Source organism: Phoxinus phoxinus (genome assembly GCF_949152265.1).
Source record: "Phoxinus phoxinus genome assembly, chromosome: 6".
Lineage (NCBI taxonomy): Eukaryota > Metazoa > Chordata > Actinopteri > Cypriniformes > Leuciscidae > Phoxinus > Phoxinus phoxinus.
In genome coordinates this window covers 30,055,161-30,081,074 of record NC_136881.1, presented here as the reverse complement: position 1 = coordinate 30,081,074, position 25,914 = coordinate 30,055,161, and the positions used below count along the sequence as shown (strand labels likewise).

Below are 25,914 nucleotides of genomic sequence, written 5' to 3'. Positions count from 1 at the left end.
ATTATTATTGTTATTATTATCATTACATTTCACCTTCACGTAGGCATATTGAGGTGTTGACACTTTTCCCCAGTCATCTCAATGGCAAAAAGTGTCCCAATCAGCCTGAATTCACCTAAAAAAAACGACAATGACTCCTATTATATAGTCCACCACTACAATAATAATATCTACTAATTGTTAATACATTAATATAGAAAACAGATCGAGGGTAAAAATCACGTCATAAATAACAAGGAAATTACTAGCCCAGGGCCTATAGCTAGCCTACTATATAAACTTATTTTCAAAATCCAGGAATTTCCCCGTTGCACTTCTGCAAATAGCTATAGCCCTAATCTATTTTCAGACCTATTTATTTTGTGGATTGTATGAAGAGATTTCTATTTGTCTTCCATATATTAACTTAACGGAAGTAGTCTACTTAATTTCACACTATTTACTAATTTTAAAATAGGCTACGGAAGATGATTACGCCGTGACCTCGCTAAATCATGATCATTAAAATAAGTTTTGCCTATGTTGGGTAACGGGTTTTCTTTAGGCCAGAATAGTACGTTATTTATCTCAAACTAGATTTGACCTGCTGTCCTGAAGCGGTAGCCATAACGTCAAATCTCAGACATCAAATAAAACAATAAAAATATATTTTTTATTTTAAACACTTTATAGAAAAAGATAATTTTAGGTAATTCTCTTTTATTTTCAGGTCTATATTTTAATTAGGCTAAGTGTTGCAAATCCCATGTAAATCAAATGGCTTTAAAAATTAACTTTAAATCAAAAGTATTTTTCAACATGAACCAAAACAAATAGGATATCACGTCACACCAAATTAAGGTCATTTTAAGAATCGAGTAACAGCTTGGTATTTACTCTTCTAGCATAACACACGGGGTTTTGACTCAAGTTTAAAGAACCCTTTATGCCAAAAAGTTTTTAGGCTATATTACAAGAAATTTATTAAATGATTGCATAATACTTTTGTTTAATGTTTTTTTTATTGATGCCTTATGTTTATGTGTTGTTTAATTCATAAAAGTAAATTACAATTAATAGGCTAATGAACAAACAAAATGAAACAAAGCTAAAGCCACAAAATGATCCCATGATGGGAACCTCAAGCGCTTGACAGAAACCTTTAAGGTTCTAAAAAACTTTTTCTAGTGCAGGCCTAAATATTTCAGTATTATTATTTCGTACCAGTATGAGGTGCTAAAATAGTATATTTATAATAAACTTTTTAACACATCTAAATGATTTTGAATTGCTTTAATTTTTAATTTAATTTGAATGTATATAACGATGCTAATTATGCTTGCAAATCACATGCACTCGAATAAGTAACCACTCCGATTTAAAAAAGAAGACCAAATATGTAGGCTATTTGTCCAATTAGAGTACAGTGTGGGCCAGGAACTTAATTGCAATTTACTGTTAACGCTCGAAAAAATATTTTAGAACGATTTTCATGGGTCAGTAAATACACGTCTGCCTGATGTAGCAAAAATGTTTAGTGTTTACAGATCATGAGTTCCAAAAATAAAAAAAATCCGGAATCTTTAGTTGTGGTTTAAATATCTTATTTGACTTATTTCAACGCATAAACCAAACACAACATATCCTGGGATGCCCCAACGAAGGCTGTCTCGCTGCCTGCGTGCCAAACAGTGGCGTTTGCTGTAACGTCGTTGTGATGTAGCGACCCATCCGACCAATAGACGGAGCAGCATCCGATTCTACGAGATCCCCAGCTGACGCGATGCGCTGAACCACTATCTGTATTTTGATTTGCTCTCTAATTGACCCACATACAGCTCTCTGTGACAGGGGTTCCACCGACCCTGAGGCACGATCAAAAGCGATGTCGAACCGGAGCCGGTAATACCCTTTCACGAGTAATCCCATTTGCTATTGTGATCGTCCAATAGCAGAATGCCCTCCGCTTGTTAAGCATTTGACTTGACTTGGATTTTTCTTTAGCCCTGTATATACAGCGCCCGCTTCCCTCTGTACTGGCGCCGCGGACGCACGAAGGATCTCGTCCTACTGAAGCGATGGTTGAGCGGGGATATCCGGAGAGAAAGGATTCGTTGCTTTTTGCTTAGAAGTATTCACGAATCACCCCGGCGGCTGCTGTTACTGGCATATTTGTTCGAGAAATGCATGATAAAAGCCAACAACAGCATACTTCCACCACATCCAGGGGCTCGTCGTTTTTTATCGAGAACATACTTGGCACTTGTAGGACAGAAAAGTCTGTCCGTCCTATAAAGGATAGCGATGGCAGCACTAAGGCGTATCGGAAAGAAATGTGCAGTCAAGCATCCAGCACAGGCTTCAAGACAGAGATGTGTCGGAGCACGCAGTCACCTCTGGAGTGGTATGGACGGGAAACCCTTGAGAGTAAGTTTATAGTTCAAAACTCCTCAGTTATTGTGAAAAATTAAGAAGCCATAATATAGCAAGTGAAAAACTATAGAGGTTTAATAAGCAGAACATGTGATCTCTACATGGATGACTTAATTTAAATGAGTGCACACGTTCGAATGGGCTGTGATTTTCGTTGATGGAACAGGCTGACTTGCTCATTATTAGTTCCCAACTTAATCATTATTCTCCGTGTTAGTACAGCAGCAATTGTCCCTCTGGCAGGTCCACATTAGTTTTAAGCCTCATTAGGTAAGACCAACAAAAGCAACCCAAATGCGCAGAGCAGCCGAGTCGCAATGAGAGACTTCCCAAACTCGTTAAAGGCTTAAGAGTGCAATTGGTTTGTCTGATTCGTTAACTCTGTAAAGCTGTGAAACCCACAGGGAGAAAGTTGCCTGCTTATAGATTGATACACAATATGCACATATGGGAACGGGCCTAGATTACGAGCTAGCGAGCAGATTTTTGATATCACATTGTCTGATCAAATTGCATTCAATAAACATGAATTTCTTAAGCACTCACATTCATTTCAATCTCTATTCAGGTCCAAAAGAAGAAACCCGTAATTCCAGTGAGCACTGCCGCAGCGACAGGGACACCCCCGTGGCCTCTGAGCTTCTCGGTGGAGCAGTAGACCGTAAAACGAGCGAGTGTGTGGTTGATGAGGGTGAGGACGCTCCACAGCTCTTCGATGAACGTTCAGGTCCCGACACTTCCGAGTCAGGCTCGGCCCGGAAGAAAAAGACCCGAACTGTGTTCAGCAGAAGCCAAGTCTTCCAGCTAGAGTCCACGTTCGACATGAAGAGATACCTGAGTAGTTCTGAGCGCGCCGGACTCGCGGCCTCCTTGCACCTGACCGAGACACAGGTGAAGATCTGGTTCCAGAACCGCCGAAACAAATGGAAACGACAATTGGCCGCGGACTTAGAAGCTGTTAATTTTAACCACAACTCCCAACGGATTGTACGGGTGCCCATCTTGTACCACGATAAAACGACACCCATGTCGACACTCAGTTTTAACGTGTCTCCAGTCTCGTCACCAATCATGGGCTTCTCGAATTCAGTGAACTATCCGTTATCGTCCTTTGCTCATTCAATGAATTTAATAACATCGCAGATGACAGGCCTTGTCTGATCTTGGGAAAATTACATTGACAATACAATACAAAAGTGAGCCAATGACAATTATCATCAATTGGTGCAATAACTGATCATGCTGGAAACTGCAGTATAATGCCTGCTGCATCCAAAGAAAAGAAAACGCCTATCACAAGAGAGAGACAAGTTTGTGTTAATTGCTAATTGTTATGTCTATAATATATCTTGAGTGCATGGGGGCCCTCACCTGTATGCAAATAAGGGCAACACTTGCTTTGTGCAAATATAGGCCTATTTTTATTCAGAACCACTGATTTATAAGTTGTCACTTTTCACATTATACATTTTAATAAACGAATCACGTTAAAACAATATGATTTTTCTGTAAATGGGTTTCTAAGACTTTTTTATGAATGTGCAAGGACTTTACAGGACAGCTTGAAAACCAATCAGCATGCAAAATGTATTTCCACAGGTGTCCAGATGATCTGGATTACTTTTCTAAATTTTACCTTTACTTTTATTTTTTTAAATAAATCGAGTATTTTCTAAACGAGTAAATCAAATTTAGCCAATTTTAATAGCACAATGCAGTAAATTCACAAGGGGAAAAATGTGTGGTTTAAATAGGCCCTCTATGAAGTCCGTTATTACGGACACAACAGAAAAAGCAATACTAAATCAAAACACTGTTGAATGTAGTAGCTACAGTTTACATAAAATAATCCAATTTAAACGAATAATGTAATTACGTAGCCTATCAAATGTACATATAGCCTACATGAGTTCACAAATAAATCTAATTAAAATGTAGCCATATATAGTCTAAAGTAGCATAGGCCCCTACTGCATATTCATGACAACAGAATACTGATCTAAAATTATTATTTAGCCTAAATAATGTTGTTTGGAACAACATTTTCATCATATTTAGTCATAGCTACACAATCATATAGTTATAGTTTACAAAGATTTTCAGAAGTTTCAAGGTTTATTTTGAAAACTATCTTCTTCCCGGATAAGAAAAACAAGAAGAAAAGACAATGACATCTTAATTGTTGTGACTGACTAAGGGTTCAATAAAATAATATTTATTACAACATATTTCAATGTCCAAACCAATGATTAGTTAAATTATTAAAGGACGAAGAAATAACAACTTAAAAAATAACTTGAATATCAATAATGTAAAAAGTGAGGGTCATCGTTCATTTTTGTAATATCCACATCGAAATAATGTGGATCCAGTTCGAAATAATCACATGCCCGTTTCTTTCATAAACAATGCATTGCCACAATATAAAATTTTGAAAAAAAATAAAAATTAATTATGTTTTATATACGTTTAAAATTATATATAGGCCTATGTTTAGGTGGAACTAATGAAACTTTGGTATAAGAAAACGTTACAAATCGGATTTTTATCTTACACACTAACAAAGTGCAAGAAGTAAAACCATTATTTTAATAGAACAGATGAGATAATTGACTTGAGTGTGTACTGAAAGTTCAATAGAAAAAAAGTCATAGCCCAAGCTCCCTTTCTTCTCAAATTGACACCACAAGCATCATCAAACGAGCCGCAAAAAATGCCTTTACTAAAAAACAGAAATTTCTATCCTTTTCTTAAGAGTAGGCCTAGGCTACTCGTTAAAAACAGTAGGCAGCGTGATTCATATATGTGTGCCAGATGTCTGGATAGGTCTGAGCTCTAGCTCCCACCCCCCTCTGCCATTGGCCGCCGTGCTGTCTGATTCTCGTGACCAATAAACGATGGAGAATCGTATTCTTCCGGTCAGTGGACTAACAGTCTAGGCGAACGCAGCAGCACTGCACGTCGTGGAGCGATGGTGCTCGGAGAATCGAGACGTTAGTTTACGACGCGGCAAAAAAAAAAAGAGACAAGGACAACGAGGACCCCGCATCTAACGGAGAATATGAGCAAGGAGGAAGCGTCATGTCGACCCGCTTCTTTGAAGTTCACCATTGATAATATCCTCAACTCCAAGTCGAGCAGCAGAAACTTTGACAGCTGTCATTCAAAGACTTCGCTTGTGGTGTGTCGGGATGGCTGTCTGCATCATCCCGGAGAGAGCGAGGGTCCATGCAAAGATGGGTCGGATGCAAGATTGCACACCATTGGTAAGATATTGTTTTTAATTTATCGGCACACAACTGCTATAATGTGCTATTAGTAGTGCTGTATTTGTTTAGAACGAATATCAATAGCGTTTGCCTGGCTTTCAGATAAAGTCACCATAGATGGAGATGGGAGAGTGGACGCGCTCAAAACCGTGGACGTGCGCAGCGAGAGCACGGACAGCTGCGACGACGCGCAACAAAAGAACAACGGCAAGAAAAATAAACTGATGACGAAAAAGAAAACACGCACAATATTTTCAAAAAGACAGATCTTCCAACTGGAATCTACGTTTGACATGAAACGCTATCTGAGTAGCGCAGAGCGCGCTTGCCTGGCGAACTCTTTACAGCTCACCGAGACACAAGTCAAAATCTGGTTTCAGAATCGACGGAATAAATTAAAAAGACAACTGTCTACTGACCTGGAGGGACCGAATAGCGAGTTCGGTGACATTGGAAAGACGGTACCGCTCCCAGCTTTATATAAAGAGAATAATATTCTCGGAAGGTGCATGCTTCCAATGCCTCTGCCAGTCGTGTACCCTGGAGGTAGTGCGCCTTACTTTTACTTCTCAAATGCCAGCAAGTATTTCAGTATGTTTGATGGAGATATATGACTTAGAAAAGACCCTCGCGCAAGGGACACATGCAGTTTTCTTAGCTCTTATAACAGAACCGACAACACGGCCCCATTTTGATAAGCATTATCTGCCTTTTTTGAGTGTTTTGCTGAGAACATTGTTGTGCTAACGGTCAGTGAAGAAGCTGGCTTGCATTTCTATGCAAAACCTATTTTATTTATTGTATGCTGTAGACAATTTTATATATATAAAAAAACACCTATACCCCAGCCATACTGGCAGAAATGCCAGTGCCAATCATCCTGTCTTCACATGGCAGGGAATTATAACACTAATGTTTTAAGGTTTACATTATTATTATTTTTATTATTATTACATTTCTGCCAAAGATAGATTATTGATGCATGCATTTGTATTTTAAATGGCCCTCTAATTTTCAAAATGAGCAATGAAAACGTATTTAAGTGAATGTATTGGTTAATTTGCATTTAACGCATGTTTGTATGTATATTCCTTTTAGATTTTTTTTTCTTTTTAATTCCTTTCCAGCATAACCTGGCCAATTAAGTAAGCTACCAGTATTTTATCGAGTGTCATTAAATCTTCTGTTTTACACTTGCTTCAAAAGAAAACTTTTGTGTCCTGCCTTTTTTTGTACTATTACTTGTTGATTTTAATCCAATTTAGAACGTTATATAGCTATCGTTATGATATTGAATCAGTTATAGGTCTATTTATCAATCAAAACTAGGTCACACTCTCGGATGTTGAGTAAACACGTGAGTCTCGTTAACAATGTTACAGTCGCATGTTCTTGAGGAATTATCTATGGCAAGCCAACAAAATCACACTGGACAACAGCAAATTCCGACGACCAAGCATACTGGACTAAGTCTCGGGATTATTTACAGACCACGCATGCGGCTTGTTCCACCTGAGGATGTTTCCTCTAAATTACAAAAAGTATTACAAACTCGGGCATGTATTGAATAACAGTGAACTAAATTAGGCACTTCAATAAACGTTACTGTAGACTTTACAAAGCGCTACTGAATTTGTGCATGCAGTTTAATAGTTTTTATTAGGCTATAAACCACCCTATATAGGCTCAAATTCATATTTTTTTAAATTAATAGCTGTGATTTATTTTATGTGTTTCTCGGAGATGAAACAGAAATACAAGTTTTAAAAGTGTATAATTTGTGGTTATTCGAGTGATGAAATTAAAAGTTAGATTAGGCTTTTATACTTTAGAATACGATTTTACTACATGGCTCACAAATTCTTATTTCTAGTGAGGTCACGTTAGGCCACTGTATTTTATAAAAGGCTGAACCTCAAAAGGGTGCCTGTTGTCATTTGGTCCTGCTCTTCAGCTCTGGGATTCATTCTTGACCTAAATTAATTCTTTAAACCGCTGGGTTGAAGACGTGGCAAACGGGCCAATGGGATGGTTTGCCATTCGGCGGCAATCTTCTTCCTCTCGCACTGGTGGTAAACAACTAGTAAATATAAGATAAGTGGTAATTAAAAGTTTTATTGTTGATAAAAGTTGATGTTCTTCCAGGGAAAAAAAATAAAGTTTTCACTGACGTTAGGCCTATGTGGTCGAGGATAAAGAAGAGAAGCTGTAGGTTGCGCGTTTCATTTTATTAATTAGCCTATAGATAACAGCAAAATTCGTTATTTGCAAACGAGGCTAAAACGCTAGAGGATAATCTCCTTTTACACGCACATATGCCAATTACAGATCCAGTTTAATTTTTAACCTAAACTAGCAAATCGATTATAGCAGTGAAACGAAGATGTCAATTTATTTATAAAATAGAATAAAGATAACATAAAAATTCTCTAATAACATGAACATTTTTTAAACCTCCTACAGATCTTGGAATGACTTTTTAAAAAGTTTGTCAATAGCCTGTCACTGACATGACACTTCCAACAGAACAGAAACTTATTTCATAAAACAGAAAAACAGATAGCCTAAAAAAAATAACTTTAAAAATAACTTAAAACTAACTTTACCAATAATCTATACCGTAAAACCGAAGGCCCCTCATTTTCAAATACCTTGACTTTGTTCTCATTCATTTGGATAATTTTGAGTCTGAGGCTTACCAATTTTTCCAGTATAAAATCACTGTTTTTACAGAAAGAAAACATATTAAAACTATAAAGTAAACTAAAACCTAAAAATCAATACTAAATTTTAACTTTACATATACTTTACAATTACTCTGGATTAGTGACATCACTGTAATACATTTTAAATGCTTTGTAGCAATGATGTAACCAAAATATAATTTTGAATATTACTATGGAAAAACTCACTTCTTAGTGTATTATATTTTGATAGATTCTGATCAGTTCATCAAACTTGGAGAACTTAAATCTAAAAATATTAAGATTATGATTTTATACAAAAAAATAAATCTCATGTTCATCCATCTAAACCAGTTTCAGTCAAAAGTTATTTTAGTTCAGTCAACCGTAACTTCTACGACCACTGTTGTCAGTCTCATATTCTATCACACATTAGCATTTCTCCATATAAAGTTCTGAAGTAACCAAATACTCAGAGCCTAGGGCCAAAGTGCCAAAGTACAGTGCCGCTGTCCACTTTACTTAAGCCATTTTTCAACCAGGCAGGGACTCCATGTGGTTCTGAGGTGGCAAGATAATCACTGTGAATTCACTATTGGATACCTAACTCCATTCCATCTATTGCTACAATACTGCCCATTAACGCATGGTATCTGTTAATGGTCTACAGTCTGCATATATGTGTAAGTGGGAGGGGGAGAGCAGACTTCCTGTCTCTGTGAGAGAGTGATGTCTCAATACAGGGAGAACACCTTCTGTCGTCCTGCACTTTGCTCCAAAACCACAAGGTTCAAATGACCTTCCACCCCTCCACTTTATATCCCTGCCCTCTCTGGTCCCATGGCCAAAAGGAGGAGAAAAATCCATTAAAACCAAGGCCTGATCAAAGAGGCCACAACACAAACATGCCATATGTACAGGTTTAGGGGTATCAATGACTACAGCGGGTTATGGATGTCTCTGTATTATCGTATTGATTAATGGCACATTTAACTAGAATAAATGATGGTTTTGGGTTTCAAGAGTCACATGATGTTTTCACATGTAAATATACTATTGTGAATACAATTTTTTTTAGATTTTAATCCATTCATTTCTTCAAAAGGCAGGATAATCTCCTTTACATTAAGGGTTGACCAATAACTGCTCTAAACCGATAAATCTGGAAGAAACCGAGGCTAAAATACTATATTCGAGTTCTGGTCTCATGTTTTGGGTGTGTAATTAATGCCCCAACCCATTCAAAGTCAAGCTGAATCATCCAGGCACCCCCAAGAGCATTTGCGTGTGTGCACATTTAGGTGCAAATGTGTCAGTGTCTTTATAAAGGTGTGTGTGTGCGTTGGCGAGTGTGTCGGGTGTTTGGGTCCTCGAGATAGCATCTCCTAAAGTGGCCTCCTGTCGGTCGCCAGAGACTCTCACATTTCCGAGTGCTCTGATGCTTGCGCTTGACAACAGCAGTCCACAAGGCACCTGAGCTCTGGAAGCAGACATGCTGTCTGCGTGATTGACAGCCGATACAGGAAGAGGTGTGGCTGACCATTTAGGAGTGATTATGTAGTCACTTGCCAAATTGATCCAAAATGAACTTTCAGCAGGAAAATTTCATACATCAATGACATTCGTTATAAAAAACAAAATAAACTGTTTTGAATGTTACTTAATTTATCCGTGTGTGTGTGTGGGGGGGGGGTGTGTGTGTGTGTGTGTGTGTGTGTGTGTAAGAGATTAAATTAAATCAAGTTTTTACATTACTGTGTTACACAGATTTTATATACATATTTTGTGTATATATACTTACTGTGTGTGTGTGTGTGTGTGTGTGTGTGTGTACACACACACACACACACACACACACACAGTAAGTTCTAGGCTGAACATACCATTCTTCTCCACCCCATGCCTTGTCACAGTCCATCACTTCCTGATGTTCACTGAGCGTCAACTATTCTCCATACCTCATGTATCCACACACATACTTGAGAACAAAGAACAACTTAAAAGTAGACAGAAGTGTGGACAGCAATTCTCTGTTATGAGGTTCCATTGTCTAAAATGTTCTGCACAGTTCTGGGTCAAGTAGTCTCAGTTGGGGGTTGTGGTTACGTTGCGTCTATGTACATCTGTACTCATTGTCCCCATTTGCGCGTGTGTGTGTGTGTGTGTGTGTACCGTTCTGCCCGACTAGGAAGTGGCCTGTGTTGCAGGGGGTCCTCCAAGTACTTTGACCTCAAGACCTTTCTCAGTTCTCTAACAGAGGTCGTTGTCATTGGCAACTGGAAGGAAAGCACCAGAGAAAGTTTGAGATTTGAAGGAAAGCACCAGAGAAAGTTTGAGAATTGAAGGAAAGCACCCTAAACCCTATAGGCACACAACATCCTTCTGCTGTTTATTTTGCACATCTGATTATGGCTTCACTAGGTCCTTGATCTCAAGTTAACTTTGTTACTAATTCGGCAATACATGCGCAAAGAATCTTCATCACTAAGACTTATGGTGCAAGATCAAGAGGAACAATTAATGTCATAATTTATATGAATATATTTTGTTTAATCAAGGCATATCCATGGTAACAGCCCTACGAAGTGTTGGAGCATAAGACATCCATTTACCTCCACAACTAGGCATTTTTTTATTCATTCCGAGCATAAAACGGTCATCAACACAGAATCCTTAAAGGGAGGGTTCACCCAAAAGTGAAAATTCTGTCAACATCTATATACTCACCCTCTAGTTGTTTCAAACCTGTATTAATAACACAAAAGACGACATTTTGAAGAATGTCAGTAACCAGTTGATGGACCCCAATGACTTCCATAGTAGGAAAAAAAAATACTATGGAAGTCTATGGGGTCCATCAACTGTTTGGTTACCGACTTTCTTCAAAATATCTTCTTTTGTGTTCAGCAGAGGAAAAAAATTTTTTTAATTCGGGTTTGGAACAGCTTAAAAGTGAGTAAATGATGACATAATTTGTATTTTTGTTTGAACTATCCCTTTAAATGTTCTCTTCAGCATACATTATTGTTTAACTGAGTTTAAAGCAAGTACATACTCAATCATTTGATACAAGGCATTCACAACAAGGAGTTTCATTTTTAATTAATAAAAACAAAACCAACTGTTAAAAAACAAAATGTAGAGATTTTAAGGTTACGAGAAAGGGTTGACAGACTTTGTTGGATAGAGTGGGTGTAGGAGTTTGGGGGTCCACAGAGAGTAGAGGTCGTGTCTCTGGCCAGAGGGTAAGACTCATTGCGGTCAAAGGACCCCTAATATGATGCTGGGAGGAGGATAAGACAATAAGGTAAATAAAGAATAAAAATAAGATTTTGAAAAAACAAAGAGGGTGTTTGAGAAAGCACAAGTGTAACAAAACAAATTGTAATATTAATTTAGAAAATCGGGTGCTACGGACAAACATCTACAGTGATTTAAGATGGTACTAGCAATTATTGGAAACCCCAAATAACTTTGTGTGTATTTCCTAATTTAAATAAAACTAATTAAATAAATTAAATAAAAATGACTCATTAATAATAGATGCAATAGCACAATAGAATAGAAGCACATAATAAAAGAAACAAAGAGACCTGATGAAGGTAAAACAGAAAAAAATGAGAGTTAGACATAGAAGACCAACTCAATTCGTCTTTCAGAAGAGACATTGCAGCAGTAGATAATGTCAAGCAATAGGCCTAACCAAACGACCGCACAATGGACGACACGACATGATCAATAACCAAACTAAACTCATTAGAACGATATCTTTACACTCTTTCACGCACTCGCAATCACAATCACAACCACGCACTAGTACACAGCGTAAACAAATTGGCTACCTTGTATTTTTTTCCGTGGTTCTTCTCCAGGCGGCATCTTTTTTATGTAGGCTTATTCCATGTGGAACTTGCCAAGTACTGACCTAATAGACCAATAACTGGCCTAATATTTTTCTCACCTCCCACAATCAACATCTCGTCGTCGTTCAGGTTTGATGATTAATAGGCCTATGATAAGTGATAGCACGTCGTGGCTTAGTGGTAGGCTTGAGTTCATAGGCGATGCTGCCTGCGCAACATAAATTTAAGCGTCAAACAATATTAAATGCGGGAAGGGAACACTAAAGCGTTTTTCCAAACGCGAGTGAGCAAATACTATTCAAGGCAATTACATGTTTAAGTAATAACGTTGCCATTTATGATCACGTGTTCGTGACGTGTTCATGATTATCCCACTATTACCTGGGATTTAAAGTCACAATGGTAGCCTATAAAAATGGACAATTCTTATTTTTAATGGAATATTGTATAGTGTTTATTATAAATGATTTATCCGTGTAGATATTTAAAACAAAAAAATAAATACATTCATGTGCCCTCATAATCTTTAAACAAAATAACGTCCCCTTCATTTTGCATCTCTGATGACGTGTTTAGTGCATGTGGGACAACCTGCAGCAATAGCAAACCACAACAATCCAATCCATTCCTGATGGACAAAATCAAGTCCCACCGGCTACCGCAACTTCCATTTCATGACGTCAATTGTCATATAGTTTGGATTGGCGGTATGGTTCCGTTCCGGGCGAGAACTCCCTGCGCCTCGCTGCCTAGCATGGATTAGAGCAAGGAGAGCAGCAATAACCCCCCTTTTGGGTAAACAGAACAGAACCAACATGAACATGCAGATATCATTAATTCAAGATTAATTCATTAATTTCACATAATTCGAGAATTTATTCTGATTCAAGGGGAAGGAGGAGCTGGGGATGGAGGAGGGTAATTAGCTCCTGAGAAACGCGACAGCTGCTGATAATACTGAAGGAGCTTATATATGTATACAGTGATAGGCATCGTATTCCTATAGGTAGACGTGGATCAGCTGACAGACAGCTGATGCGAGCTTGACTAGCAGGACCTGCCAGAACTGACGCTACGCTTGATAATTACTTTTTGCCACACGAAGAAAATGAGATTAGAAAGGGTTGCATTACAACATTGTAAAATTAATTTGAATGGTCATGCATGTCAAAAATTAATTAGCCTAACAATCAGCAATTTGTTTAAAATTCAGTAAATGTGTAATAGTTTTAAATGACGGATCACATCAACTTTCCCAAAATACTTCATTTCCACCCAAACACAGTGACACAACTTATGTTTGTTTTCTTTGTCTTCCTTTCTTCCTATTATTGTTTTATCTTTTCTTTCATTTATTTATTTATTTATTTATTTATTTGCCTCTGCAAAGCCACCCCCCCCCAAAAAAAAAGTATACAAAAGTATGAAACGCCGATAAACCAATATGAATTTGAATTTGAGACTGAGTGAGCGAGTCCCTGAAGTGGCCAGTGGTCCAGGGGGACACTTGTAACAAGAACTCCATGACACAGCACATTACAACATAAACAACATCCTATTCGTTAGGACGAGCAACTGGAGAAGAGAACAGGGCTTTTCAATACCCCCTAAAGAGTTTCAGATAGCTTATTGATCTACTAATTTAGTAGACTTCTGTGGCCTGGGCGATGCTTGGCGCTTAAGGAAATTGAATGGGGGTTAGTGGACAATGAGCCTTTTGGAAAAGAAGATCAGTGAAGCAGAAGACTGAGACAGAGAAAGAGGAGGTGCACGTGTGTATGAACACCAGCAGGCTTCTCTGTCTGGTTGTAAGTTATCTAGTGCGTCCATGTGTGTGTGTTATTTGAAAGTGGAGAGGGTGCAAAGCCAAATGTGTTTAGAGTATCTGGGGAGCTTGGGTGTCTGATTTATGCATTAGGTTACACCAGATATGTCAGGAAATAACATGACATCATCCATGTTCAGTGCACTTAGATTTTTAATATTCATAATTAGTTTGATAGATCTAACACATTGAAGTATGTGTTGGCTTTGGTCATACATAATATGTACAGTAGTGGCCATAAGTGATGTCTGCAGGGGATATTTGTTTTTAATGACCCTACAAGTTCAATTAAACGTCAAAAATGCCAAGGAAAACTTTTATTATTATTATTTATTTTATTTTTTTAAATATAAACAAAACACTAAACTTAGTTATCTGACAAAATAATTAGTCTAAAAAAGGCAAACTTTTTATTTATAAAAAATAATATTATAAAAAAAGGTTTTATTTTATTATGCAAAAAAAGCATAAAATGACTACAGCATTATAAGTTATTAATATTTCGTTGGTTCTCTTGTTTTTACATCTGTTGATAATTTCTTTGTGTGACAGCCAGGCCAAAAATGATGTCCGCACAATTTGCCATGTTTCATTGCGTTATTACAAATAAAACAATTGACTCAAGCACAACTAGCCAAACTTGCTTACAAAATCTTGAACGATTTTTTAATAATATTTGAATAAAGGGTGAAGATGTACATTTTTTCTAGGCCGGACATCACTTTTGGCCACTACTGTCTAGTTATATTACAAAACGTGTCAAGTGAGCATACCATTTGCTTTTAACGTGTCCATCAAACTTGGAACATGTTTCCCACCATAAAGCAAACAAAAATGACATATTCTTTTAAAAACCTGTTATCTAAATATATTCTTACAAATGGATAGGTTTATATTATATTATATTATATTATATTATATTATATTATATTATATTATATTATATTATATTATATTATATTATATTATATTAATTTTGTAATTTTCACTGTTGTTTACATTTTTTGTTTTGATTATGTGTATTTCATAGATTTTATTTATTCATAATATTCCATATATTTAACAAAATGTGAAAAAAAAAAAAGTTTTGGTCATTAAAGTTAGAGCAGCTTTATCCTTATTTTGTCACAATATACATTGTTATTTTTAACTAAATATAAAATTATTTTTATTTAAATGTATATGCGTACCCAAGGAAGATTAGCAATTACTTTGTGGTATTATAAAGAAATGTTCCACTATGACTGATACATAAATATGTGACGACCAGAAATGCCCTATACCGGTAGCTCATTTTTCATATACAGAATATGTTGATATTCTCAAAAACAAACATAGACTGTATCAACTGTAGCCACAAATTTATGCTTTGATATGTTTAAATATGTTCATACTAAGAACCTGGATTGAAACCCATTGCAGTACCGCTGTCTATTGCTCACTTAGTGTGACAGAAAAGACAAAATCGATGTTCCACACACAGCAGTGCTGAAACTTGAGACTAATGGGGGAATGAATTGAGTGACCAGCGTGCTTGTGAGTAAGACTGTGTGTGTGAACAGCAGAAAGACAGGGGTGAAATATATCCGGGTGCAGAAGGGGCTCCTTGGCCTTGCGAGAGCGAGAAAGAGCATGAGATAAAAGAGGAGAGGAGTGAAGGGGTGTCTATGTACTAATGGAGGTGTATTGACTCGGCTGATCTTTCTGAGAGAATATTAGCATTAGTTTGCCCCAAGTGGCATTGGACAGTGTCTGGACTTATAGATCTTCATGGCTATTCTCACTCAAATGATAATTAGTACTGGTCCTTCATTCCTCCACTCCAAGCGCTGTCATCCATTCCTGATCAATGAACCGGCGGCGGCTTCTTCATTTTACTAGAGATTATCCGTCTAATCCGTCTCCACTCACCCTTCCTGTCCTCTTTTGCTCTCACTCAACTCATTGATCAATAATCTGCTTTTAGTAGCTCATTCAAAGTCACAATATCACAGTGTGCGGGTCTGAGTGTTTGTGTACTTATTGGGTTTGTGGGGAGAGTGTTTAATTGATACAATAGAGTGGTGATAAATAGAGTGGTGAGTAATTTATATTGGCCATAACAATTTTATCAATGTTTATTAGCATTTGGTTGTTGTTAACATAATCACTTCACACAGACAAACTGTTGCAGATTCAATAAGCAGTTGAATCTTTGATACTGAGAAAACCATCTTAGTGAAATATTACAGATTCTGTCCAGAGATTTTTGAGCTGTTCCAGCGTATTGTAATGCTATGACAACCATTAAAAGGGATAGTTCAGACAAAAATAAAAAGTCTGTCATCATCTAAAGAATAAAGAAGTTTTTCTTGATTGTTTACACACATTTTCTGAAAGCATGCCTCATATTCTCAGAACTTTACACACAAATCAAAAAACACACACACACAATGGGCAAAACAATGTTATTTCTTCTCAAAATGGTATTTTGTTTTCAAATGACACACACAAACCATCATATGAATAGACATTTATAAGAACCAGTTGAACACTGATGTGCTCAATGTAAAACACTATGATGAATGGAAAACACTTCTTCTCCATTCATCATAATGACTGGGCTTTTTTTGGTTCAGTGTTACACTTACTACAGACAGTACATACATAAGTGTGTTGTAAAATATTGGAGAATATTGTTTCTATACTCAGAACACACAAATACACGGTAACAAATATATTTAATATTTCCCACAAAAACAATGTACACAGTGTCCCAACACAAAGTTGCACATACAGTGGTCTACATACAAAACAACAGAAGGATTTACTGTATACAGTAACAGTATTAAAAAAAATCCAATATTGGCATCCATTGCTCCATTGAAGAGCTCACCTGTTGCCCTTTTATGCTAAAGCTCTGATTGCTAATTGTAAAACTGTGTGACGGGTGAATGAGTTACATGTTGTGGTCATTGTGTCTCCAGTATTTGTGTGTAAACAATTGAGAAAAACTGTACGTCAATGGGGTCCAAAACAACCCTGTCTCTGTCACGGGTTGCTCCACAAAGATGAAGATGAGAGAAGTGGTATTTCAAATAGTCAATAATCTTTAATAAAACAAGTGTGCACTATAGATGGGCTACGATACAAATGAAACCAAAACTGAACATAACTCATGAGAACAGTCTCATGAGAAAACTGGGGGTGAATTCACACATATGACTTGAGTCTATTAAAAAAAAAAAAGCAAGCATGAAGGTCCCCCCCTGAATCGTTAATTAGTATGGTGTAGGTAGGGCCTCCTTTTGTGGCCAATACAGCATAAATCGTCTTGGGAATGACAGATACAAGTCCTGCACAGTGGCCAGAGGAATTTTGAGCCATTCTTTTTCCAGGAATCCACAATGTGGAGCTGGTGGAGCAGATCATGTGAGCGAAGCAATATTCAGCTATGCCAGTGCAACAGTCTGGGTGTTAAGTATCAAGAAAACAATATATGTTTCACATTGTCCACAGCCCAAGATTTGCAGTGTTGGCACCATTGAAACTAACACTTGTCATTGGCACGAGTGACCTTTGGGTTATAACAGCTCGACCATGAATACTGACTCTGTGGAGCTCCCGATGAACAGTTTTGGTGGAAACAGGAGAGTTGAGGTTCGCATTTAATTCTGCAAAGAGTTGGGCAGCTGTGTGCTTTTTGGATACAATCTGTGTTACCTGGGCATCCCTTTTAGACAGCTTCCTGTTGCGTCGACAGTTACTCTTGTTGGATGTGGTTCGTCTTATGTGGTGGTATGCCGACATTACCCATAGCTCTTCATACACCACAAAGACTTGATGTCCTGGTCACAGATGAGCCAGCGAGTCGTGTACCAACAATTTGTCCTGTTTTGAAATCTGTTGTCTTCCATTATGTTGGACTGTTTGACATTTAAATAGAATAATAAGCTGAATTTACATTTAAATACCCCATTTGCACATGTGAAAACAGACACATTTGCACACTAGGCATATGCAAACACACACAGAGAAATAAACCAGTGGGAGTGGCCAACTAAACTCAGCTAGCTGTGGCTTGTACTAGGGTGAGCAGTGAAGCAGAAGTGATGGCTAAAGCAAATGTGCATGTAGTAAAGGTGACCTAAATGCAAGAGCTGTGACAGGCTCCAGAAAGAGGCCCCAGAGACAGCTTACACTGCACTGTGTCACTGTCTGCTGCACTGATCAGGGATTAGCTCAACTGTGAGAGACTCTCTCTCTGCAGCCTGATCTGAGACACCTCAATGTGAAAATACACAGAAGATAGGGTGTCATATTATCAGACACAGTTCCTCTGAAGGATGCTGTTTAAACCGATAATACATCTATATGTTACAGTCAGGAGAAATTGCAGGCAATTGTTGAAAGAACTAGATTTTTACTAGGGCTGTTACATTTAAAAACATAATTTGTTAAGAAAAGTCTCTTGCGCTTTACAAAAAGCTCCCAAATTTACCATAATTTAAGAAAAATATATAACAAATCTCTCCACAATAACTTAGGGTATCACTCATGTCCATAGCACAAACAGCATGACGGCATTGTTCATGTCCTTAAAGATGCAGTCACACTTAACTTTTTTGCATTGACTTCAATTCAAACACAAGATCATGTGAATTTTGCTGCATTCCACTGAATTCTGGAGCTGCGAATTTGTATCAAGTCAAGATGTGTGACCAATAAAAGATCAAAACATCATGGCATAATGAATTAAAAGAACGCAAATGTGAGTGGAAGTATTGTAAATGTAATTGGAGTAGATTGCACATTTGTACATTTTAGATTTATTATTTGTTATATGTTGAATTTATGTCTGTTCAGACCAATGCGTAAGAAAATGGCTGATGGGCTGAATGCAAATTGGAAAAGTTGAAATACCTTGGTTACCAAGGTACGCAAAGCAGCAAAATGTGCAACTTTCTGTTTCTGCCATCTGCTTGTCACAGAGAAGAAAGGAAGTAAAACCGTATTTACTGAGCTTAAGCAAGGCATAGTTTTATGTAAAACAACAGCGGCCCTGGGCAAAAGTGCAAACATCATTGATTGGACAATTTTCTTTGTAGTGTGATGGAAAAGAGATGAGAACCCTCTTCGTAAATTAAAAAAATATATATTTTTAAAGGGTACATGAATTGATTGATAAAATAATGATGTGCACCACAAATAAATAATTAATAATGAACAATGCAATATTCCATAAAAAATATGAATTATCAATTTAGATTTCATGCGACTTTAATAGTGATTTTTAGTATTAAAAAAAATAATAATTTTACACAAAATTAAAAAACATTAATCTTATTACAGACATCATTTTGTATGCTGATGTTCTGAAATCATGGCTATATCTTATCTAACTCTGATCAGCAAGACTTTAGGTGAACCTGCAGATGCATTTAAAGAATTGAAATGTAGTGCGCCAGCTACCCACTTCTGCCTGTCATTTCACATCAGACCCACCTGCCCCTATCCAAGAGTCTCTTTAATTCACATCGCTGCTGTGCCCGTGGCAACGGTTGAGATGTTTTAAGTGCCCTTTAATAGTCAGCAATAATTGCAGCATGTCAACTTGCTTCAGGGAACGAAATAAATAAATAAGATGAAGAAATAAAAGCTTGTGTACGCGCCACAGAAGCGGCGGTCAGAGGCAGTGTGTTCTATAATGAATATAGATTGAATGCTGAAATATTAATTTGGTGTGAGGTGGAGTGGTCTGTGCTAAATGGTTGTGTTCGGACTTTGGAGGCTTAACCTTGCTCCCCAGCGTCTCAGTTCTTGAGGCACTGTAGCCTCACTGTCAGGTCATCAAAGCTCATGAGACCTGAGGACAGCGACATATCATAAAAAACAGACAGTTTCTCATTGGGTGGCTGTTAGTATATTACCATGCTCATTTTATTTCTACAGTATAGTACATCTATATATATAGTCTATGTCCATTGTCCTTTCAATAGCCTAGTCCACTTTAGAGATTTTACTAACCAAAAGTAACTTTGCAACTACATGTTTTGAACTTATTCTACAAACCCTAAGATCTACCAATACTCTAATGAGAGTTAGTTGACATGTAGTTGCAAATTAATGAGAGTTAGTTGACATCAGCCCCTTTCACACAACGCGTTGATCCCGGGAAATTGCCGTAAAATTGCTAGAGTGCCTTCTGTGTGAACGCAAACACGTCCCGGGATTGATGCCGGGATCGATGTCGGGATGGGGACCTAGTAACATTACCGGGATCAGTCCTGGAACGTGCCCTGTGTGAACAAAAGCCAGGACCAATGTCGTAAAAGTGTATTTTGTTGCTCTTCGAAGAAAGTTTGTGTTCATCAACAAGGAAAGAACGAAAAATGTGTGATGCAATGATGTCTGCAAACTGGAATGAAGCAGAGACCAAGAGCTCCTTACTATCCGCGCTGAAGCTGAGAGGAACGGTGCACGGTTAGTGTACGACTGAATCCGGAAAAAAATGCTTGAGGCGAGCATGGTGTCTTAAGATCGAAAGCGCTGATCATTAGTAAACTTGAGACGCTGCGTAAAAACAACAACAACAAAGTGCACGACTACAGTGGAAAGAGCAGTAGCGGAAGGTTAGACTGGCCTTTCTACAACACATCCTGACGTCACGTGTCTTTACGGGATCTTCACAGGATGTGTGTGAACGCACAGATTCTGGAAAATCACTGGCAGTGTGAATGAACCAAAATCAAACGATCCCAGGACAAATCCCGGGACACATTATCCGTTTTTTTCCCCCGGAATCTCTGTGTGAAGAGGGCTTTATAGTTAGTAGAATGTCTAAAGTGGACCATTGAAATAAAGGACCATTGTTAATAAAGAACTAATGGGCCTAGCTCATAAATGCAATGCTAGTGAGAACTCAGAGCTGAGGGAGAGTGGGATCCAAATGCAGTTTATTTTAAACAAACAACAATTCAAGCACAAGTAGTAGAAACCAGGAATCACAGGAACTGAGGATGCCAACGACATATCCAGCAATGGACAAGAACCATCAAAGAGCAGAGGAAACATTGGGGTTAATATACGCAAGGGGTAATGGCATACAAGACATACCTGGGAACACACAGAGAACTAATCAAGAAAAACTACAAACTGACACAAAAAAAAATGGTGGCGGAAACAGGAAACGGGTAAAGAGCCGCACAGAATACAACCTAAGAGTCCAGGGGGAAGGTTGAGAGGAGGCGGACCGTGGGAGTGATGGTGAGTCAGGCCCTTGTGGTGGAAGTGGGCCTGAAGACTGAAGCAGAGCCAGAAAAGTGTAGAGCCAGGGTGGAGCGGCGAGCCAGGGAAACAACGTGGAGCAGACGGGGCAGGAGACCACCAAGGGGGAGCTGAAAACCACAGTGGAGCTGGCAGAGCAGAGTACCATGGCAGAGCCAGCGGAGCCGAAGACCACGGAGGAACTGGCAGAGCTGAAGACCATGATGAGGCCAGCGGAACGGAGAGAGATAGAGCCCAGAGAGTTTAGGTACGATCTCCTTGGCCTGAGAGGGGGAACAGAGAGTTTAGGGACAGCTTTAGTGGTCGTAACAAGGCAGGTAGAGAGTCCAGAGAACGCCTTCTTGGCCATGACAGGGTTCAAAGACGGCCTCCTTGGCCATGAAAGGGCAGGCAGAGGTTTCAGAGATGGCCTCCTTGGCCGTGACAGAGAGAGTTCAAGAGTGGAAGCTGCCTCGGGAGGAGCTGTAGCGGATGCAGCCGTCTTGGGAGGAGCATGTCACGGCCCAAACACATAAGATGGCGGTTGCCATCACAGTAAGTGTAGCTGACGCCGGGCTTGAGAGCGTTAAGACCCCCAGGCTTGAGAGAGTTGAGACCGCTGGGCTTGAGACCACTGAGAGCACAGAGTCTCAGTCTATACTCTTTGAGGGTGAGTTTGCCATATCCTCTTGGAAAACATGACTTCAGGGGCTCATTTATCCCAAAATGAAAAAATGTCTTAAAAGTTAGTCAGGGCACAAAACTGAAATGTATATTCTTCTATGGAGCCTGTCCCTTGCCAGAGGAACAGAAGTTTCCTTGATCCATCGTGTTTTGTTTGGGTCCTATTTTGCAACAATCCAAACACAAGGAGCAGAAACCAGGAATTACAGGTCCAGAACCAATAACACATCCAATGGATGAGACCTGACAAAGAAAACAGGTAATAGGGTTTATACACAATAGAAAATGGCAAACAAGACACACCTGGGAACAATCAGAGAACTAATCAAGAAAAATTATGAAATGACAACAAAATTGTGCTGGAAACTGGAAACAGGAAACAGGAAAAGAACAGAGGAACCTAAAAGTCCAAAATAACAGAAACACAAGGTACACGAAACGGAGAACATGTAAAATGTTCATAATTTGTGCACAAAATGAACCTTTCAGAAAACCGTCCTCTTCTGACTTCATAGTTAAACGTGTGTTATTGAATTCAAATTGGGTGTAGATCTTTCCAACGCTCTTTCCAACGTGCTCACTCATTCACAATTAGAATTGAATTACAACAACAAAAATTACGTGTACAAGAATTCTTGGGGATCTTCTGACTCGCTTCTCAGCTTTGGCTCTAGAGCATAGATGCAAAAGAGATTGTTTGGCCTAAAATGATTCAATTAAAGCTGGAAGACAAAAACAACACGTGTTCAGAAATGTAGCATACTATTGTTTGCATTACTTTTTCTTTTTTTTTTACATACAATTAAAAAAATTGTTGGCAGTGTCCAATATGTGTCTGCTCACAGATAGAATATCCTTTATACACCTGCGGTTAACATGCAGAATCACTGAAGATAAGAGGAACAACAAGAACAATAAAAAAAGAGGAGAACAGCTACAACTGACTCACAGGCACCCTTAGATTTAAGGTGACCTATTATGGCCCCTTTTTAAGTCTCAGGTGTCCCCAGAATGTGTCTGTGAAGTTTCAGCTCAGAATAGCCCACAGACCATTTATTATACCATGTTGTAAATGCCTATTTTTGAGTGGAAGGGAAAGAGCTGCTGCTCCCTACCCCACTTTTCAGAAGAGGGTGGAGCCTACAGCTTGTGCATCGATACTCTAGCAAAAACTAAAACATCTGTTTGGTTTTGATTATGATCTCTATCACGGTCACGCTCACTTGACATTGCAGTTCTTCATCATCATGAAAGTTTGCATGTGTTTTAAAGCCATATCAGTCTAAACTTCTGATATATGGTTTTCTAAGCGCACACATCGGAAGCGCATGCACAAAAAGCTGGATGTCAGACGGCACTCCGCATGAGTATTAAAGTAGTTCTCTTTGATTATTGCGATTAAACTGTCAAATACACCCAAGTTTATGCCAAAAACACACAGAGTTCACATAAACACAGCCGGTAATGTCTGTGAATGTAAACAGCCATTAATGAAATCACATGTGTATATTAGATCTGTGTATTAAAGTGAAAGCAGCGTAATAGTACTAGTAATAGTAATTTAAAAAAAAATAAAAAGAAGAAAAACAGAAAATCACTCAGTGCTCTTGATTGAATAACTTTAGTAGCTTTCATAATAATACATTTCTTACTTGAATGCTGCTGTTAAATGCTCTGGCGAGGGGATAAACATGGCGGACAGTGTACAGCTCACTCAGGGCGGGGTCTATGCTAATAGGGTCCAAAAACATTCGTGGGTGGGGCCTGTACAATGTGAAGTCACATTACACAAAAACTCCAAACGGCTTATTCTGAGGCACTGCTTATGATTTATGGGGATTAAAAAAACGAGCGGGTGGATTTTTACCATTATAGGTTGGTTGTGTACACACACTGCTGACACATATTTATGTTAAACCATGTAAACATCATGTAAAAAACAAAACAAAAAAACAGCTCCAGTTTGCTTGAGAACAGCATGACTATGCTGGTCCACCAGCTCAAACAGCACTAACCAGCATAAACCAGTCTGAACCAGCATGGAATTCATCCCAGTTTATACTGGAATTTTCAACAGGGTGATTGCTAATGAAACTACTGCAGATCAGACCTAGGTTTGGAGTGGACATCTGGGAGCCCTGTTGGAGTGGCAGAACCTGATTTTAGGTATGGTTCCTGGAACATCATTCCAATCTACCAATCAGATTTGAGGGAGAGAAGTTTACAGCTTATGCCAAGCTTACGCTTACAAAAGGTGCTTCATCAGTGTTATCCACCTATCATTTCCCTCTGGTTGTAGGGATAACTTATGGGTAGGGTTAGTTTTTCGCGTAGGGGTATGGTTGTAATTAAATTGGACAGGAATGTTGTTCCAGGATCAACAAAATATGTTGACCCAGGAAAACGTTTAACTCTGCAAAATCAGGATGTGTAGTTGAACAGAAAGAACTGGGGCATGAGGTCTCTGCTAGTTGTCTTGAAGATGTTCTACCAGTTTACTATAAAATAGAAGGCCGATGTGTTGTACGTATAAGATTCTTGTTGTCTCTATGTGTGTGTTTGCTTCCTGTACTGAATAAGTGCAGAAGTGAGGAGAATGTTGGGATTCAGGGATTTTGATAAAGTGGTTGTTGCAAGTGCAGCCTTTTAACAACAACAACAACAGAAGAAGAAAAAAGGAGATTTACAGTGGAAGCTGGAGGCTTTTAGCAATGCATAATTCATCACAATCAGTTGACCAAAATCTACAATAGTGATTATAGATATCCCACTGTGTTTCAGTGCTAACTATAAAGCCATAACCACCCACTCTCTCTCCCTCTCTGTGGGTCTAAATCATTAATGTTCTCCATTACGGGCTGCACACAATGGACACGTCCTCAAACACCTTCAGACACACAAACAGACACCACCGGATACTGATGTGTGGAAACCACAACTTCCAGCCAACTGAAAGTGTGAGGAGAAGTGGATATATGCGGCCCTTTGTGTGTGTGCGTGTGTGTGCGTGTGTGTGTGTGTGTGTGTGTGTGTGTGTGTGTGTGTGTGTGTGTGTGTGTGTGTGTGTGTGTGTGTGTGTGTGTGTGTGTGTGTGTGTGTGTGTGTGTGGATAAAGAATGTGACAAATAAAGGAACAATCTTATGATCTGTTATAAATGTCGATCAATGGTCACACGACATGCAGGTAAAGAAATAAAATATTTGTACAAATATTTTTTTAGTAAGTGTTTTCTTTTTACTTTTTTCTTTAGCATTTTTTTATGATTTAATTACTTAATAGCTTTTCATTAAACTAACGGACCCCATGGGAAACTCTGATGTAATTATCTGCCTAAACTTTGTAAATTGTAAATATTGCACAACTGCCTGAGTTATGATCAACAAAACAAGTTACTACATCTTGAACATCACTGGCATGTACCTGGCATGTCAAATCTGGCAAAAATCAAGAGTGTAAATGTTGTACATATACGCAAGCACCACAGATGAATATAAAAAAAAAGTCCAGATCCAAACTGACGTCCCTGAGGTAGAAAGGCATATGCTTTTTTCACATGTGCTCGGATGAATGTCTCCAGCCTCAATAACCATTTCTGCAGCTGCCCAACTGTTGAATATTGACTTTTCTCACAGTAAAGTATAGCAGTCTATATAGCCATTTTACCATGTGCGTCATGCCAAGGATTTTACAGACATGAAAAGTGAAAGATTATTTTGGGTGAGGACAGGTATTTATTCAAGAGTCAATGAACTTGTGTAAATAAAAGTGTGTGCTTCTTGTTCATGAGTGTTTAGATCTGTTAGAAAGGGAGAATACTTGTGTGTGTTTGAGACTCACTGATTGCGTGAGCGTATTAGTGTCTGTGCCATCAGAGGGCTTTCATGGAGGAGCATTTGTGTTGCATTTTGCATGACTTGAGGGCTTCCTGCTT

At 38.4% G+C, this 25,914-nt stretch overlaps 2 protein-coding genes and 1 long non-coding RNA gene across 3 annotated transcripts; 2 read left to right on the top strand and 1 right to left on the bottom strand.

Moving 5' to 3' along the window:
• The first annotated feature begins 1,769 nt into the window (after positions 1 to 1,769).
• On the top strand, positions 1,770 to 4,832 carry hmx1 (H6 family homeobox 1). The gene is made up of 3 exons (XM_079615685.1): positions 1,770 to 1,881; positions 1,984 to 2,406; positions 2,981 to 4,832. The coding sequence occupies exons 2-3, from the start codon at positions 2,163 to 2,165 to the stop codon at positions 3,571 to 3,573; spliced, it is 837 nt and encodes a 278-aa protein (XP_079471811.1). The 5' UTR covers positions 1,770 to 1,881; positions 1,984 to 2,162; the 3' UTR covers positions 3,574 to 4,832.
• A 496-nt stretch (positions 4,833 to 5,328) lies between these two features.
• On the top strand, positions 5,329 to 6,876 carry hmx4 (H6 family homeobox 4). The gene is made up of 2 exons (XM_079615690.1): positions 5,329 to 5,678; positions 5,784 to 6,876. The coding sequence occupies exons 1-2, from the start codon at positions 5,474 to 5,476 to the stop codon at positions 6,293 to 6,295; spliced, it is 717 nt and encodes a 238-aa protein (XP_079471816.1). The 5' UTR covers positions 5,329 to 5,473; the 3' UTR covers positions 6,296 to 6,876.
• A 2,573-nt stretch (positions 6,877 to 9,449) lies between these two features.
• LOC307000737 lies at positions 9,450 to 12,590 on the bottom strand. The gene is made up of 3 exons (XR_013798077.1): positions 12,208 to 12,590; positions 11,541 to 11,648; positions 9,450 to 10,641 (listed from the first exon to the last, which is right to left on the bottom strand). It is a non-coding gene; the product is annotated as an uncharacterized lncRNA (long non-coding RNA).
• Between the last annotated feature and the right edge of the window lie 13,324 nt (positions 12,591 to 25,914).